Source organism: Macaca fascicularis, chromosome 11 (genome assembly GCF_037993035.2).
Source record: "Macaca fascicularis isolate 582-1 chromosome 11, T2T-MFA8v1.1".
In the NCBI taxonomy this organism is placed as follows: Eukaryota; Metazoa; Chordata; class Mammalia; order Primates; family Cercopithecidae; genus Macaca; species Macaca fascicularis.
The window spans coordinates 56,333,402-56,351,339 of NC_088385.1; the positions used below are offsets into that span (position 1 = coordinate 56,333,402).

Here is a 17,938-nt window from a genome sequence, read left to right on the forward strand (position 1 = left end):
GACTCTTCTCTTCATTTCGAACTTAAGGCTAAGCCAGAAGCTGCCAGCTGATTCTGATCTTTATTCTAGCGTATCAGTTGATATTGTTTACAGTCTTTTAAGAGGCATGGTTTTGCCTCAAACATTTTTACCTGTTTTCTTTGTGTACTTAAGAATGATTGGTTTACTCCTAAATTGTGCTCTAAATTACTGTGCTCTTTCTTGGACAGGATCCATGCTGCAGAATGGTGTCTCTGATTTTGAGACCAAGTCTTTGACTACGCACTGTATTCAGAATTCTCAACAACCCAGGAATGCTGCCAAATCTCTCTCAAGACCTACCACAGAAATTCAGTTTTCAACTATGGGGATGGAAGATGTTCCCCTCTCCACCAATAAAAAGCTAAGTAAGTCAGAGACCCACCTGTGAGAGAAAATCTGTGTTTTTGGCTAAAGAGGGCAAATTATCTCTGTTCCCATAAATAAGGTTTCAGAAGGGCATCAGTTAATACTTTTTCCATTTTGCTGACAGTGACTGACTACTCAGCCCTTCCCCTACCTTTGTGTACACAGTTGGAATCTGAATAGTAGTTTAAATGCCATACAATCTAATTATGACGACCCGTTTTGTAAATTAAAGTCAAACTCTACTGCCAGGATGACTTATCTGCTAATGTTAACCTGTTTCTTTATTTGCTTTATTGCAACATTTTTGTGCTATTTCTGTCATTTTTATCTCCTGGTTGACGCAACAAGTAAAAGCTCTACATTCTCTGACATTGACTTTTTTTAAATCCCCCTGAGACTGAGTCTTGCTCCATAGCCCAGGCTGGAGTGCAGTGGTCCGATCTCACTGCAGTTCTGCCGGGTTCATGTCATTCTCCTCCCTCAGCCTCCCGAGTAGTTGGGACTACAGGCCAGTGCCACCATGCCTGGCTAATTTGTTTGTATTTTTAGTAGAGACGGGGTTTCACCGTGTTAGCCAGGATGGTTTCAATCTCCTGACCTCATGATCTGCCTGCCTCGGCCTCCCAAAGTGCTGGGATTATAGGCATGAGCCACTGCACCCAGCCGACAGTGACATTTTAAAGAAATATTTTCACTCCTCTTCATAACTTCGTGCTCTTACTGAGCTAGAGTCCTCTGACAGACTCTAGCTTTAAGTAAGATCATTTTCTCTTAAGTACGTGGCATTGACTGGTGGTAGCTCTTTGCTAAAAAAAAAACTACAATAATCACTTAAATAAACAGCCAATAATTCAGCAAACAGAGATAATAGATTGTGTTTCCTATATCTGAGTTTCATACATCTAATCATGGTGGTCCACTCCACTAAACAGATGAAACAGAAATGTAAAGGACACTTGTAATCAGTAGCTCTTTATGGAATTATTTATTGCACATGAGCCAAATTTTAATTAGGTAAACTCCCCTTTTTCATTGTTCTAGTAGCCCTCAGCCTGCTGCAGATGAGCAAGTTTGAGACTATCCAATCAAGCAAAAATGAAAAAGTATATATATATATATATATATATATATGCATAAGGCTTGAAAGCTTTTAGGTAGATTCTTTAAAAAAAGTCAAGTTGAGATGAGGAAGAATTTAAATTAAAAAATTGAAAATACATATCCTGGCATAGTTACAAACTTTTTAGATCCATGTTTCCAGCAATCAATTATATATGTAATTTGGGGTTTGGTGAATATAGAAAGGTAAATAGAACTTTTGGAAATTGGTTAAAATGTGTTGAGTAGGTAAATGCAGTCCATCCTTTTCTACAAAGCTGGCTTCCTCATATATACAGTGCTTCGAAGTGTACTATATCGAGAGAACATTTTAATTTTGTAATGTCCACATGGTGAATTATATTCTATTAAATCCTGTAACTTAGGGAGTTTTGAAAATTTGGTGCCTTTTTTAAAGTCTCTTTTCTCTGTGTGTTTCATTTCATTTTGGATAGTTGGTAAAATTGCTGTCTTCGACTGTATTCGTCTTTTGTTAACAGTGTCTATTCTGCTGTTAATTTTATGCAGCATATTTCTCATCTTGGACATTGTTTTATTTGTCTCTAGAAGTTCAGTTGGAGTCTTTTAAGATATCTTCCATGTCTCTCCTTACCATGCTTATGCTTTCCTTTACCTTCTTGAACATATAGTATCTAATTATAATAGCTGTTTGATGTCCTTTTCTACTCAATTCTATCATCTGTGTCATTTCTGCATCTGCCTCTGTGATTGATTTTTCTCTTCCTTATAGGTAATATTTTTCTGTTTCTTTTAAGTTTTTTTAGGTGGGACTAGAGCAGCCTTTAGTCTAGAGCGAATTTTTTTTTTTTTTTTTTTTTTTTTTTTTTTTTTTTTTTTTTGAGACGGAGTCTCACGCTGTTGCCCAGGCTGGAGTGCAGTGGCGCGATCTCGGCTCACTGCAAGCTCCGCCTCCCGGGTTCACGCCATTCTCCTGCCTCAGCCTCCCGAGTAGCTGGGACTACAGGCGCCCACAACCGCACCCGGCTAATTTTTTGTATTTTTAGTAGAGACGGGGTTTCACCGTGGTCTGGATCTCCTGACCTTGTGATCCGCCCGCCTCGGCCTCCCAAAGTGCTGGGATTACAGGCTTGAGCCACCGCGCCCGGCCAGTCTAGAGCTAATTTTGCCCTGTTGCTGAGGCAGTATCCTTCCAACTACTCTGCCTGCCATGTATTGTGAGGTTTTTCCACTCTGGCTGGTGTGAGCACAAACTGTCCCTGGCCTGGTGAGCTCTGGGGATTGTTCTGCCTAGTCTTTTTTTTTTTTTTTTTTTTTTTTGCCTGTTCTCTTTCCAGTCTTGGGTGGTTTCTTTATCCTCATAGACTGATCCACACTCAGAATCCTCTGTGCATCTCTGTGCAGCTCTCTCATGTGTGTAGCTCTTTCCTCACCAGTACTCTGCCCTAGAATTTCAGCCATCTTGGCCTCTCCAAATTCCCAACTTCGTCCCTTCAATTCAGGGAGTCCACCAGGCTCAGTTTAGGATTTCTCCTCCCTGCATTGTAGCCTAGAAACTATTGAGGCAGTAAGTTGGAGCAATCACAGGCCTTACTTCATTTGTTTCTGTTGTCTCAGGGGAAAAGTACTAGCTGTTACACATTGTCTGAAAACCATTGTTTCATATATTTTGTCTTTGTATGTTTTTAGTTGTTTAAGATAGAAGGACAAATCCAATTCTTATTATTCCATCTTGACCAGGATCCTTTTTTCCCCAAAAATCTATAAAAACATGTTTTTCTCATTGGGGAGGGTGGTTATTTAGGAAAGATTCTTAGTCTACATGACATTTGGCTTAGGTGTTCAGATACAACTTTCAAGTTACCTATATTATTATTCTTTTTTTAAAATCTTTGGGTTTTTTTCCCCAAGGTTCCAATATTGAAAAATCTGTAAAAGACCTCCAGCGCTGCACAGTGTCTCTTGCACGGTATCGAGTTGTAGTTAAAGAAGAGATGGATGCTTCCATTAAGAAAATGAAACAAGCCTTTGCTGAATTGGAGAGCTGGTAAGTTAAGCTGCATTTGATATCAGTAGCATAAAAGCGATCATATATAAATATAAAGATGGTCAGCCATTCCCCAAGTTCTTCCATTCATGACTAACTACATAGTGGGAGACACTTATAAATCCTATGGTATATTTAGCTTTCTGCATTGTTCTGTTTCTCTTGGTCACAGTGTAAGAATAGTACAGATAACTCACAATGCTCTAGAAATGAGCCAGAGTTTAATATTGTTTGGAAAGGGACACATAATTATAGAGTAGATCATGTACTCTAAAGTCTCCTTTTAAACCAAGATCCTATAACAAATGACATGATGTTTTTGAACAAAATTATAAAGTAGAAAAAAATCTGTCTTTGCTTTCCTACCTTCCTCCATCCTTTTTAATGTATGCCACTCCAATAAAGTGCCTTTTTATTAATTATTATTATTTTTTGAGACAGGGTCTTGCTCTGTCTGTCACCCAGGCTGGAATGCTATGGCACAATCACATCTCACTGTAGCCTCAGCTTTCTGGGCTCCAGCAATCCTCTCATCTCAGCCTCCCAAGTAGCTGGTACTACAGGCATGTGCTACCACACCTGGCTCTTTTTTTAATTTTAAAATATTTTGTAGAGATGTGGTCTTACTGTATTGCCCAGGCCAATCTTCAACTCCTGGGCTCAAGTGATCTGCCTGCCTTGGCCTCCCAAAGTGCTGGGATTACAGGTGTGAGCCACTGCACCCGGCCTTCCTTTTATTAATTATTGATTTGTTTTTTATTTCATGTTTTTCAAACTGTGTTCTATAGAATACTCACCTTTTTTTAATTTTGTTTTTGAAGTAGAGTCTCAGTCTGTTGGCCAGGCTCTAGTGCAGTGGTATAGTCTCGGCTCACTGCAACCTCTGTCTCCCAGGTTCAAGTGATTCTCATGTGTCAGCCTCCCGAGTAGCTGGGATTACAGCTGTGCGCCACCATGCCCGGCTAAATTTCGTATTTTTAATAGAGATGGGGTTTTGTCACATTGGCCAGGCTGGTCTCGAACTCCTGACCTCAGGTGATCCACTGGCTTTGGCCTCCCAAAGTGTTGGGATTATAAGCATGAGCCACCATGCCTGGCCTAGAATATTCATTTCTTAAAATATATTAATAAGTGTTTTCAAATGAAATAATGCCTCCAAAAAGTTAAATCATCTACTTAAATAAAATAAGTATTTACTTACATTAAATAAAACTTACTTTGGGGCTATATAACTCATCTAGTAGTCTACCCACGCCTTGTCCTGAACTCTAAGTTTCACTTTTCAGGTTTTATGGCTAGGAATTTAATGTCATGTCTTCTGTTTTTCTTTGTTTGAGACAGGGTCTGACTCTGTCACCCAGGCTGGAGTGCAGTGGCACAATCATGGCTCACTGCAACCTCCACCTCCTGGGCTCAAGCCATCCTCCCACCCTCAGCCTCCCAAGTAGCTGGGACTACAAGCATGTACCATCACACTTGGCTAATTTTTGAATTTTTTGTAGAGATGGGGTTTCGCCATATTGCCCAGGCTGGTCTCCAATTCCTGGGCTCAAGCAATCCTCTCGTCTCAGCCTCCCAAAGTGCTGGGATTACAGCCATGAGCCACTGTGCCTGGCTGTCTTCTTTTTTGACACATATTTTTGCTCCTGCCAGATTACTCATTGTCTCAAAACTTAACATTCACATTTCCTTTTCCATCTACTAGTTAATGCCACTTTCCCAGCCTGATAATGCTCTTCTATTCCTCTGTATTTATCTAAATCCCACCATTTCTCCAAACTCTCCTTAAATTAAGGTCAAACTTCTGGAAATTCTTCTAGGTAACTGATTTTTCCCCTTTCTGAACTTCTAGGAGGAAGCACCATGCCCTTTGCACTGCATTCTTGTCATGTAAGATAATTGTTGGCTTATTTAGAAAATAAAGAGCTGGCTGGGCATGGTGGCTCACACCTGAATCCCAGCACTTTAGGAGGCCAAGGCAGGCGGATCACAAGGTCAGGAGTTCAAGACCAACCTGGCCAACATGGTGAAACCCTATCTCTACTAAACATTCAAAAATTAGCCAGGCGTGGTGGCATGCACCTGTAATCCCAGCTACTCAGGAGGCTGAAGCAGGAGAATTACTTGAACCCAGGAGGTGGAGGTTGCAGTGAGCTGAGATCGCACCATTGCACTCCAGCCTGGGCGATATGGCGAGACTATCTCAAAAAGAAAAGAAGAAAGAACGAGCTGAGTGTAGTAGGTCATCACAACTTTGCTTTGATAAGCCTCTGGTCTCCACGATTGTTCAGCTTACTGATTCCTTAGTCACAGGATCTGATTCCATTCAGAACAAGCTTGAACCAGGAAACACAGTTCCAGGAGAGAGATTTGTGAGTTCCTGCTGACTTGGAACCCAGCCAGGAGGAGCCTCCTTCAATAAATGACAAATGAAATGGTTTCCTACCTGGGAACTGTGTATTTAGGATTGATTAGCTGACGTAACAACCGGGTCAATTTAACTTGAGGAAAGACATTACCTGCCCTTTCCTGCTAGTATAAAGCCCTTTGCTCTGGTTGATTGAGTTTATAAACCACCTTATTTCAATGTTCCTTGTAGCCACTACTTCAAGACATAATTGGCAAGTGACTAACTCCATTTGGCACCAAAGCAGAGCTTGGAGTTAGTGTCACTTAGAAAGCCATTTCTGTGTTGGTTATAGCATAAAAGAAAAGCAAAGAGTTCTAACAGATTTGCAGCAGTAAAAGTACATTACCCCTGACAGGGCACTAGGGAAATTATACAGATAACTCCTCTCACTTTGATGCCGAATAAAAACTGATACACCTATAGAAAGGTAAACTCAGAAGCTTTCTAATGTATAAAACTTAAAATTTCTTCTTATTGGTGACTTAGCAAGAATCATCTCTAGACCCAAGTTTACTTTTCTTGTTAATTAATAATATTTGTCTGCTTTTCATTGTTGGAGCTGTTAGTTGACTTAAGTTTAAGGATCTTAAGGAGGTAAGATACGGAGTGGAACATGAAGCTAGAATGTATAAACTCCTTTGGAAGATTGTTATATAATGTGTTGATGAAAAATGCCAACAGGATACACACTCAGCTTCTCTTTTAAATAAAAAGTTTCAGTTTGGCCGGGCGCGGTGGCTCAAGCCTGTAATCCCAGCACTTAGGGAGGCCGAGACGGGCGGATCACGAGGTCAGGAGATCGAGACCATCCTGGCTAACACGGTGAAACACCGTCTCTACTAAAAAAATACAAAAAACTAGCTGGGCGTGGTGGCGGGCGCCTGTAGTCCCAGCTACTCGGAAGGCTGAGGCAGGAGAATGGTGTGAACCCGGGAGGCAGGGCTTGCAATGAGTGGAGATCGCACCACTGCACTCCAGCCTGGGCAACAGAGCGATACTCCGTCTCAAAAAAAAAAAAAAAAAAGAAGTTTCAATTTTATGAAAGTCAAAAGATATTTTTTAAAAGGAGAACTAGGTAAGAGAAAAAGATTGTCAAGAAATTTGAGATTATACATCACATAAAGTCATATAGGTTTATGGTTAAGATTTTGAAATTGTTCCTGATTCCTCATTGATCTTAGAAAAGTTATGTCCTTTTATTGGCGTTTCTTGTCTTTCTTTTCTTTTCTTTTTTTTTTTTTTTTAAGACAGCGTCTCTGGCGCCTATACTGGAGTGTAGTAGCACCATCACGTCTCACTACAGCCTCGACCTCCCCAGGCTCAAGGGATCCTCCCACCTCAGCCTCTTGAGTAGCTGGACTACAAGGCGGGTACAAACATGCCCAGCTAATTTTTGTATCTTCTGTAGAGATGGAGTTTTGCCACATTGCCCAGGCTGGTTTTGAGCTCCTGGGCTCAAGCATCCTCCTGCTTCAGCCTCCCAAAGTGCTGGGATTACAGGTGTGAGCCACCTTGCCCAGCCTAGAGCTTTTTTTTTTTTTTTTTTTTTTTTAATGTTAAGCTTAGTCTTACCAAAGGCTTTTAAGTCCTTACATTTAAAGGCCACATATAGATGCTGAAAACTTAGGAATCATTTTATGAACCAAACTACCTCCAAAATGTTATCTCCAAAAATATCTAAAATGCTTAGAAATAAAGGAATGTGCTAATGCAATATGTATTATCAAAGATGTACATAGCACTGTAGTTCTAAATCATTCTTTGGTTTTTGAAGCTTAGTACATTGATGTCTTGTTTCTGCTAGTGCTTGATGCCATGGTTCTTGATTTTTTTAATTTAAAATTTAACTCTAACCATCTGTGAAAATAATTACAGGTTGAGTATCCCTTATCTGAAATGCTTAGGACCAGAAATGTTTTAGGTTATTTTTATTTTTTTTCAGATTTTGGAATGTCTGTAGAAACTAGTTGAGCATCCCTAATTTAAAAATTCAAAATCCAAACTGCTCCAGTGAGTATTTTCTTATAGTGTCATGTCGGTGCTCAAAAAAGTACAGATTTTGAAGCATTTTGGATTTTTGGATTAGAAATGCTCAACCTGTAATAACATATGAAGAATATTTTACTGAACATGTTCAGTTATATTATTGGATTTTTTTAATCCTGATTTCTTTTCCACAAAGTGGGTATTGTTAATTCTGTTTTACTGAAAATAAATGTATGTCTTAGGTTAAGCAATTTGCCTAACATAAGTTTCAGATCCAATATTTGAATGTATATATTCAGACTCATTAACCTATGATTTTCATTTCATACCTCATTGATGGCTCACTTCTCCCACTAAAACTTGGCAAGGCTAGAGACTGTTGGTACATATCATATTACAGACAGTCCCCTACTTATGATGGTTCAACTTAACAATTTTCTGACTTTATGATGGTATGAAAGTGATACACATTCAGTAGAAAGCGTACTTTAGGGGCCGGGCGCGGTGGTTCACGCCTGTAATCCCAGCACTTTGGGAGGCCGAGGCGGGCGGATCACAAGGTCAGGAGATCGAGACCACGGTGAAACCCCGTCTCTACTAAAAATACAAAAAATTAGCCGGGCGCGGTTGTGGGCGCCTGTAGTCCCAGCTACTCGGGAGGCTGAGGCAGGAGAATGGCGTGAACCCAGGAGGCGGAGCTTGCAGTGAGCCGAGATCGCGCCACTGCACTCCAGCCTGGGCGACAGAGCGAGACTCCGTCTCAAAAAAAAAAAAAAAAAAAGAAAGCGTACTTTATATACCCATACAACCATTTTGTTTTTCACTTTCAGTGTAGTGTTTAATAAATTACATCAGATATTCAACACTTCATTATAAAATAGGTGTTGTGTTAGATGACTTTGCCCAACTGCAGGCTAATATAAATGTTCTGAGCATGTTTGAGGGAGGCTAGGCTAAGCTTTGATGTTAAATAGGTTCGGTATATTAAATGCATTATCAACTGAAGATATTTTCAATTTGCACATGCCTATAATCCCAGCACTTTAGGAGGCTGTATTCGTCTGTTCTCATGCTGCTAATAAAGACACACTCGATACTGGATAATTTATCAAGGAAGGAGGTTTAATTGACTCACAGTTACAGCTGGCTGGGAAGGCCTCACAATCTTGGCTGAAGGCAGAGGAAGAGCAAAGTCACGTCTTACATGGCGGCAGCCAAGAGAGCTTGTGCAGGGGAACTCTCATTTATAAAACCATCAGATCTTTTGAGACTTACTACCACAAGAACAGAATAGGGGAAACCACCCCTGTAATTCAGTTATCTTCACTTGGCCCCACCCTTGACATTTGGGGATTATTACAATTGAAGGTGAGATTTGGGTGGGGACACAGCCAAACCATATCAGAGGCCAAGGCAGGAGGATTACTTGAATCCAGGAGTTCAAGACCAGCCTCGGCAACATAATGAGATCCTGTCTCTACATAAAGTAACAAAATTAGCTGGGCACAATGACATGTGCCCATAGTCCAGCTACTCAAGAGGATCGCTTGAGCCCAGGAAGTGGAGGCTGCAGTGGGCCATGATCATGCCACTGTACTCCCACCCTGGGTGACAGAGCAAGACCCTGTCTCTTAAAAAAAAAAAAAAAAAAAATTTCAATTTACAGTGGGTTTATTGGGACATAACCCCATTGTAAGCCGAGGAGCATCTGTATTATTTCCTCTTCAGCTTAAAGGCTGTGTAACAGAGAAACCCCAATGTAGGAGAATTTAGGGACTAAGGAACTTAGTCATTATGAAACAGGTTAGAATGAGAAGGACCAGGATTTAGGCTGAGCCTATGAAAGTATTTTTTAAGTTCAATAAAGTCAAACTATATGAATACTCCATCTGAATATCCAATATTCTTTTGATTTTGTGATTCAGAAGGTCCAAATCACTATTATTCCTAAGTCACAACTTGTAGTGCCTTGTGATTCTAGTTATTCTTCAGGTCAGATCATAGTAGTGGGAAAGGTTTTAAGATTGAAGGTGCAGTTAATTAGAAAATATTTCTTGGGGGAAATGAATCATTATCAAGCCATATAAAAAGTATTTACACTGGCAGAAAGGTTGGGGTGGAACACTGCATTTCGGAGATACGAGCAGAGACATAGAAGGGACACGTAGGGACCACATGCAGTCTAGCTGTTGCTATGGGGCAATAGTGAAATTAGCAAGGGATGAAGTCAGAGGCTGAGGTATAATGAGAGCATTTGATGGAAGGATCTGAATTTTGTTTTTCCTTTTTTTAAAGATTTCATTATTCCCTCTTATTTTTACTATTGCCCATAATTATAATTGTTTTATTAAAGATAAGTAAAACTGAAAATTCTACCACCTTAACACATAAGTAATTTTTATTTTCTGCATTCCCTTGTGTTCTTTATGTATATTCATACATATTCTTGAATAGTTGTAATCGTAGTGAGAGTGTAATTTCAATGTGTACTTTTCACTTAAAATTAGTTTGATTCACTTCATGACTTACACTGTGTTAGTGTATGTACATGTTTATTTAATAATTTCTGTACAATGAATCTGGAAGGTATAATGATTTACCGGTTAATACAAGTGCATTTTACTAAAGAGATGTTCTGCCAAAACTGAGAAATAAAGATGAATACAGGAATTAACATAATAATTGCCGCCGCTATTTACTGAACTCACTTACTGAGCTTTTATTGTATGTCAGAAGCTTTTATGTACAGTGCTTCTAATCTGCATAACATTATCAGTTGTGGTATTACGCTCATGTTATAAGTGAGAAAGATGGGCACAAAAATATTTTACCCAAAGATACTTTTCTACTACACCATTCTTTTGTTTTCTGTGTCTTTTTTTTTTTTTTTTTTTTTTTTGAGACGGAGTCTCGCTCTGTCGCCCAGGCTGGAGTGCAGTGGCCGGATCTCAGCTCACTGCAAGCTCCACCTCCCGAGTTTACGCCATTCTCCTGCCTCAGCCTCCCGAGTAGCTGGGACTACAGGCGCCCACCACCTCGCCCGGCTAGTTTTTTGTATTTTTTTTAGTAGAGACTGGGTTTCACCGTGTTAGCCAGGATGGTCTCGATCTCCTGACCTCGTGATCCGCCCGTCTCGGCCTCCCAAAGTGCTGGGATTACAGGCTTGAGCCACCGCGCCTGGCCTGTTTTCTGTGTCTTAACAGGTATTCCTGTTTGCTTTATTCTGCAGTGTTTACCTTCCTACTCCACACGTTTTCACCTTTTTCTGGTTTCTGGAACTTTTAGACATTGGTGTCATAATTCCAGTTTCTTTCCTTTTTTTTTTTTTTTTTTTTTTGGGAGACTGAGTCTCATTCTGTCTCCCAGGCCGGAATGTAGTGGTCCAGTGTCTGTTCACTGCTACCTCTGCCTCCTGGGATCAAGCGATTCTCCTGCCGCAGCCTCCCGAGTAGCTGGGATTACAGGCATGTGCCACTACACCTGGCTAATTTTTGTATTTTTAGTAGAGACGGGGTTTCCCCATGTTGGCCAGGCTGGTCTCGAACTCCTGACCTCAGGTGATTCGCCTGCCTGGCCTCTCAAAGTACTGGAATTACAGACATGAGCCACCGTGCCCAGCCAAAATCAGTTTCAAATGAGGATCTGGTCAGCCACTCACTAAGGGGGCTTAACACTCGAGCCATTTTTATCTCGTTTTGTTTTAATTTTTATGTTTTTGGAGAGACAAGATCCCACTGTGTTACCCAATCTGGTCTCGACCTCCTGGGCTCAAGTGATCCTCCCACCTCGACCTCCCCAAGTGCTGGGATAGCAGGCATGAGCCACTGTGCCTAGCCCTGGCTCAGCCATTTTTTTTTTTTTAAACCAACTGAAAACGAGGCCAGGCACGGTGGCTCACACCTGTAATCTCAGCACTTTGGGAGGCCAAGGCTGGTGGATCACCTAAGGTCAGGAGTTTGAGACCAGCCTGACCAGCAAGGTGAAACCCCATCTCTACTAAAAATACAAAAATTAGCTGGGTGTGGTGGCATGCGCCTGTAGTCCCAGCTACTTAGAAGGCTGAGATAGGAGAATTGCTTGAACCCGGGACACAGAGGTTGCAGTGAGCCGAGATCATGCCACTGCACTCTGGCCTGGGCAACAGAGTGAGACTTTATCTAAAAATTAAAAACAACAACAACAACAACTTGAACAACATACTCCTTAGCAATACAGGTTGTTACTGGTTCTTTTTCCTTACACAGATTGTAAAATATCATCATTGAGTCACATGAGCTCCTGGATTAGCTTATAACTAAGGTGCTTTTGACCATTGGAAAAGAACAGAAAGAAAGATTATTCCATTGAAAGCTTGTCATATGAGAACTGTGGCTTATGTTCACATTCTAACTTTTTTTTTTTTTTTTTTTTTGAGACAGAGTCTTGCTCTGTCACCGAGGTTGGAGTGCAGTGGCATGATCTCAGCTCACTGCAACCCCTGCCTCCTGGGTTCAAGTGATTTTCCTGCCTCAGTCTCCCAAGCAGCTGAGATTACAGGCATGTGCCACATTTTTGTACTTTTAATAAAGAGACAGTTTCATCATATTGGCCAGGCTATTCTCGAACTCCCAGCCTCAAGTGATCTGCCAGCCTCAGCCTCCCAAAGTGCTGTGATTATAGATGTGAGCCACCGCTCCTGGCCTCTTGGGGAGGCTGAGGTGGGTGGATTGCTTGAGGTCAGGAGTTCGAGACCAGCCTGGGCAACATGATGAAACCTATCTCTACTAAAAATACAAAAATTAGCCAGGCATGAGTGGTGCACACTTGTAATCCCAGCTTCTCGGGAGACTGAGGCACCAGAATCGCTTGAACCCTGGAGGTGGAGGTTGCAGTGAGCTGAGATCACATCACTGCACTCCAGCCTGGGAGACAGAGCGAGACTCAAAAAAACAAAAAAAAAAAAAAAAGAAAGGAAGGAAAAATAAATACTACTGGCAATTCTCTTTTTTGGTTATTTTATATGGAAAGAGGAAAACGTCTTCAAAGAAAAAAAAGGTGTCTGCATTGGCTTTGCTTGAATTTTTGCTTGGTTGGTTAGTAGAATTAGAATGAACAGGTTTTAAGGCCACGCATAGTGACTTATACCTATAATCTCAGCACTTTGGGAGGCCAAGGCGAGAGAATCACTTGAAATCAGGAGTTCAAGACCAGCCTGGACAACATAGTAAGACCCCTATCTCTACAATTTTTTTTTTTTTTAATTAGCCAGGTGTGGTAGCACACACCTTTAATCCCAGCTACTCGGGCTGAGCACGAGGATTGCTTGAGCCCAGGAGGTCAAGGATGCAGTGAGCTATGATTACGCCACTGCATTCCAACCTGAGTGACAGAGCAAGACCCTGTCTTAAAAAAAAAAAAAAAAAAAAAGTCCAGGTACAGCGGCTCACGCCTGTAATCCTAGCACTTTGGGAGGCTGATGTGGATGGATCACTTGAGGTCAGGAGTTCGAGACCAGCCTGGGCAACCCATCTCTACAAAAAATACAAAAATTAGCTGGGCATGGTAGCTCGTGCCTGTAGTCCCAACTACTTAGAGGGCTAAGGCGGGAGGATTGCTTCAGCAAGGAGGCGGAGGTTGGCAGTGAGTCTTGATGGTGCCACTGTACTCCAGTCTGGGCGACAGTGAGACCCTGTCTCAAAAAAAAAAAAAAAAAAAAAAAATTCTAGATTTTGAGCAAATAAAATTGAGTACAAATGTTTTCTGACAATATTATTGAATGGTTTCGAGTAATATCCCTTGAAATAATTGACCTGTGGAATTGTCAGAGTTGCGTTTCCACTTTAATATTGTTTTTCCAATGCAACAGTCATAAACAAATAATGATCAGTTTTTTGGTACTAGTGAATTATTGAAGGCAAGAGCTAGAATCTCTAACTGCATGTTAGGTATCTGTATATTAATTAGAAGACTTGCTTCAAATGATGCACACAATATGTGTTAGCGATGTGAATGGTGATACTTCAGTAACAACTATTCTGAGCAACTAAATTATGCAAAAACTTTAGAATAAATTGACTGGGTGCCGTGGCTCATGCCTGTAATCCCAGGCCAGCAGATCACTTGAAGCCAGGAGTTTGAGACCAACCTGGCAACATGCCAAAAACCCATGTCTACTAAAAATATAAAAATTAGCTGGGCGTAGTGCCATGTGCCCATAGTCCCAGCTACTCAGGAGGCTGAGGCAGGAGAATCGCTTGAACCCAGGAAGCGGAGGTTGCCATGAGCCGAGATCATGCCATTGCACTCCAGAGCGAGACTCCATCTCAAAACAAAAAACAAAAAAAAAACAAAACAAAAAAACCCCACAGCTTTAGAATAAGTCGAGCAAATGTGAACATGGTAAGGAAGTCCCAAAAAGGAAGGAAGGAAATATAGAACATTTAGTTACCAGTCTTTTTCTTTACTAGCAGGGAGCAGTCATCCAAATCTGTCTTTCATAATTGAAGAAAGGATATGGAAATTCTCAACACTGAATAAGGTCCAGGCTTAATAAAAACTAGTATTTTTCCAAATAGGGTCCCAGCAATATTTAGCTGAATTTCATTTGCAATTTTAGAATCCAGTCTACCAGATGCTTGGTGCTTATTATGGCATATTTCCATTCAAGAAAGCCTTGAGAGAGGCTTAGTACCCTGAGGTATTGGAGTGAGCAAGGTAATAGAGAGTCTGAATGAGCCTTTCATCACTCTCTGGGAGGACTCATTGCTTGCCGTTCTGGCATCTAAAAACCATTACCTCACACCACAGGTACTTTTGAACCTCTTGGCCACAGATACATACTGGGACCATTGTTTAGCTCAGAAACAGATGGAAAACTTTAGCTTAAGTTTCTGTGTTAAAAGTTGTGTTACAATAGATTAATTGTTTTTAATTGTAAAAAATGCCTATGTTGTTATCCTTATACCTAACCTACTTTTCACTTTGAACTCTTCCCACCTTCTCCATTTACTTTGTGATGCCAACATTTCACTAACTTTTCATTATGAGAACTTTCAGATATATAGAAAAGTTGAAAGGATGGTACAATGGCAGTGTATTTGCTGTGTGTGTATATAATATTTTGGTGGAACCACTTGGAAGTTGCAGATGTAGATGATATGTCACCCCTAAATGCTTTAGCATAAATAACCTAAAACTAGGTCATTCTTCTATACAACCATAATCCCATTATATAATTTACTTTTTTGATGTGCTTTTAATAAGAAATTTACTATTAAATTTTGACATTTATTCGTTTTTGTATTTTAAAGGTGTGAAAATTTTAATGTAAAATTATAAACGCTGATCATCCTTTTCTCTGAGAAACATATCAGCATCAGTTAACTAGTAGATTATTTTGTTTAACGCTGGGCTGACATCACAGTACCTTTCACTAGGTGTTATCAATAGATGGCAGCATGACAAAAAGAAACAAGTTCTTACTGCTTTTCATTGTTTTTTGGCAATATATGTGTTTTAAGCTAATATATGTGTTTTAATTTTAATTTTTGTGGGTACGTGGTAGATGGATATATTATAAGCTAGTATTTTTTTAATGGAGAGGTTATATGGTTGTCCATGCACTGTCCTATGAATTTCTTGTGATCACCACTGAGTTAATCAAAAAACAAAGTTTATTTAAATGAACACCAGTAATTCTCACAGGGAAAAAAAAAATGCCGTCACAACGTACTAGCACAAATTGCCATAAAAAAGTCTGATTGTAGGATGCAGAGCTTGCTAAAAGTGTCATCTGACATTCTACTTCTCATAATAAAGATTGTAAGCTACAAAAGGCTTACTTGTTTGCTGTAGTCTTTTAATAAATATTTTACAAGCTTTGTCAGAGACAAAGGATTTGTCATCTGATGGACACAGTGTCTGCATCTTAAGGTGATTTGGCAACAGAAGAGAGGTAATGTCAAACTGTAGGCCTGGCAGCTCCTGTCTCAGTTGTGCTTTTGTTTTGTCTTTTAGGTATTCCAATGCTGCTAGAGTTCTTGGAGCAAAATATTGCCAAGGTTTGGGAAATGCTTTCTTAGCAAAGTATTGCTACCCCACATTAATTGTATCTTCTCTCCAGTTTGATGCTTTTGGATTAATATGCCAACCAAATTTGTTTAGTTACAAGTCTGTTTATTAACATCATGCATAACGATTATCAAATCTATGTTTTCTGGCACTTCCCTATAAAAGATTTGCTCCTTGAGGAAATGACCCTGCCTTAGACATTTTTGTACATCTCACACCATAGTCTCCACATTAACTACTTTGTGCTAACATAACTATGTATTGAGCTAAATTGAATTAGAGAGTGACAGAGAAAGAGAGTATGTGTGTATATGATTAACAACCAGAAACAAGAGTGGAACTTTTATTTACCCTGTAGTTATATTTTCCTTCAAAAGGAGAAAGCAGAATGAACTCCAAATTTGAAGAAAGTTGGAATCTTCCATGTTTGTGCAGGCATTAAAATTCTAGATTTTTTTTCTTTTTGCCACCACAAAGCAAAACCGATATGGTAAGGAAAATTATTTGCATCCAGAGGTTGAATACTAGGGTAACCTGCTGTCTCCTTATACATTGAAGGCTGTGGGCTCTTTTATAACGACATGGAAAAGCTTTATGTGCCTATAAACCATTTACATTTGCAGTGGAAAAAATTCTAATTGATTATTTAATGTTCTTTTTCTGTAAAAAGCCTACCAGAAATCTGTAATTCTATTCCTTCCTCATTACTGTTTTATGTTTCTCAGAAACTAGCACACTATATGTCTTATCTTTTGACTACTTTGCATTCTAAGTACTAAAATGTAAGTGGACTTGGTGCAACCATGGTCAGCTGTTGAAGATATACAAGTCCTAATCATGGATAAATTTACTATGCCCTAATGGGGATATTGCTTGGTAAAAATTAATTACATGCAAAGCCATCAAATTTTATAGACCAAAATATAAATATAAAAAGTATGTGAGTACATACATGGTTAAGTAAGTAATTTCCACATGGACTTTTGCTTTAGCACAGCTTACTAAAAAATGTGTTTTGTAGCTTGCTACTGCCATCTGCTGGTTCTCAACTCTTAGACTTCTAGCGATTGGTGTACTGCAAAGTACCAATTTTGCAATATAAAAGGGAATTGGGTCTATTTATTTTATTTTTGGGAAAATCTTAAAATATTCTTTGAGAGTAAGACATCAGGATTTTTATGTGGTCCATACAGTATTATTTTTTAGTATGCTTTTAGCAAACAAACTTACCAGTCTTTCTCTACTATTAATAATATGCTAATTTTGTATTTGAGTTTCTCATCAAACCTTTTATTCCTTTGTCATCTTTTCCTAGTTTAATGGATCGAGAAGTGGCGTTGCTTGCTGAAATGGACAAAGTGAAAGCTGAAGCAAGTAAGATGATTGATCTTTAATTATAACTATTACCTTCATAAATAGTAGGTTCCTACTTCCCCACCCTCATAACAAAAGCTCCATATAAATATCATAATAAGAGTTTGTATATTTAAATAATCTTAAGCAGTTGCATTGTACTGGCATATGAATCCTTTCAGGTGAAAAAACTTTAAAGAGCCTGTTTTAAAAATATTTCCAAATCTTAATATTTTGAATGCAGAGTTCAATGTATAAAAGACTACATCATGGTATCTGCCACCAGGTTTTTATTTTGTTTCTTCCTCCAGTGTTTAAGCAATTCCACTGGGATTTTTTCTACTCAGAAAAAAACCTTTAGCATAATCAGAGAAGACTTTATTAGGTTGCCTACGATTGAATGTATATGCTCCTATCATTACCTATCTCAGAACTTTCTTTGTTTTTTCAGTTTATAGAACAGTCTTCACTCAGTATCTGTTATCAATGGTAGGGGAAAAGTTAGTGAATTGAGGGTTCAAGAGACTGGGTTTCTTGAAAGCTTACTAAAATAGATTCTGGAGGAATGAAGTCTAACTTTGGTGATTTGTGGGATTTTGTACAGAAAAAACAGATATCTATTTTTTGAT

General features: G+C 39.5%; 1 protein-coding gene across 6 annotated transcripts in view; it reads left to right on the forward strand.

Moving 5' to 3' along the window:
- SPATS2 (spermatogenesis associated serine rich 2) overlaps positions 1-17,938 on the forward strand; it is a 169,502-nt gene that overhangs the window by 139,151 nt on the left and 12,413 nt on the right. For 4 of the 6 annotated variants that reach the window (XM_015430882.4, XM_005570766.5, XM_015430881.4 and 1 more), the window contains 3 exons: positions 210-386; positions 3,376-3,511; positions 17,272-17,330. In XM_015430882.4, the coding sequence (XP_015286368.2) occupies positions 210-386; positions 3,376-3,511; positions 17,272-17,330 (372 nt within the window). Of the gene's footprint in view, positions 1-209; positions 387-3,375; positions 3,512-15,902; positions 15,947-17,271; positions 17,331-17,938 lie in introns of all 6 variants that reach the window. The other 2 variants (XR_012420217.1, XR_012420218.1) reach the window with 1 other exon arrangement.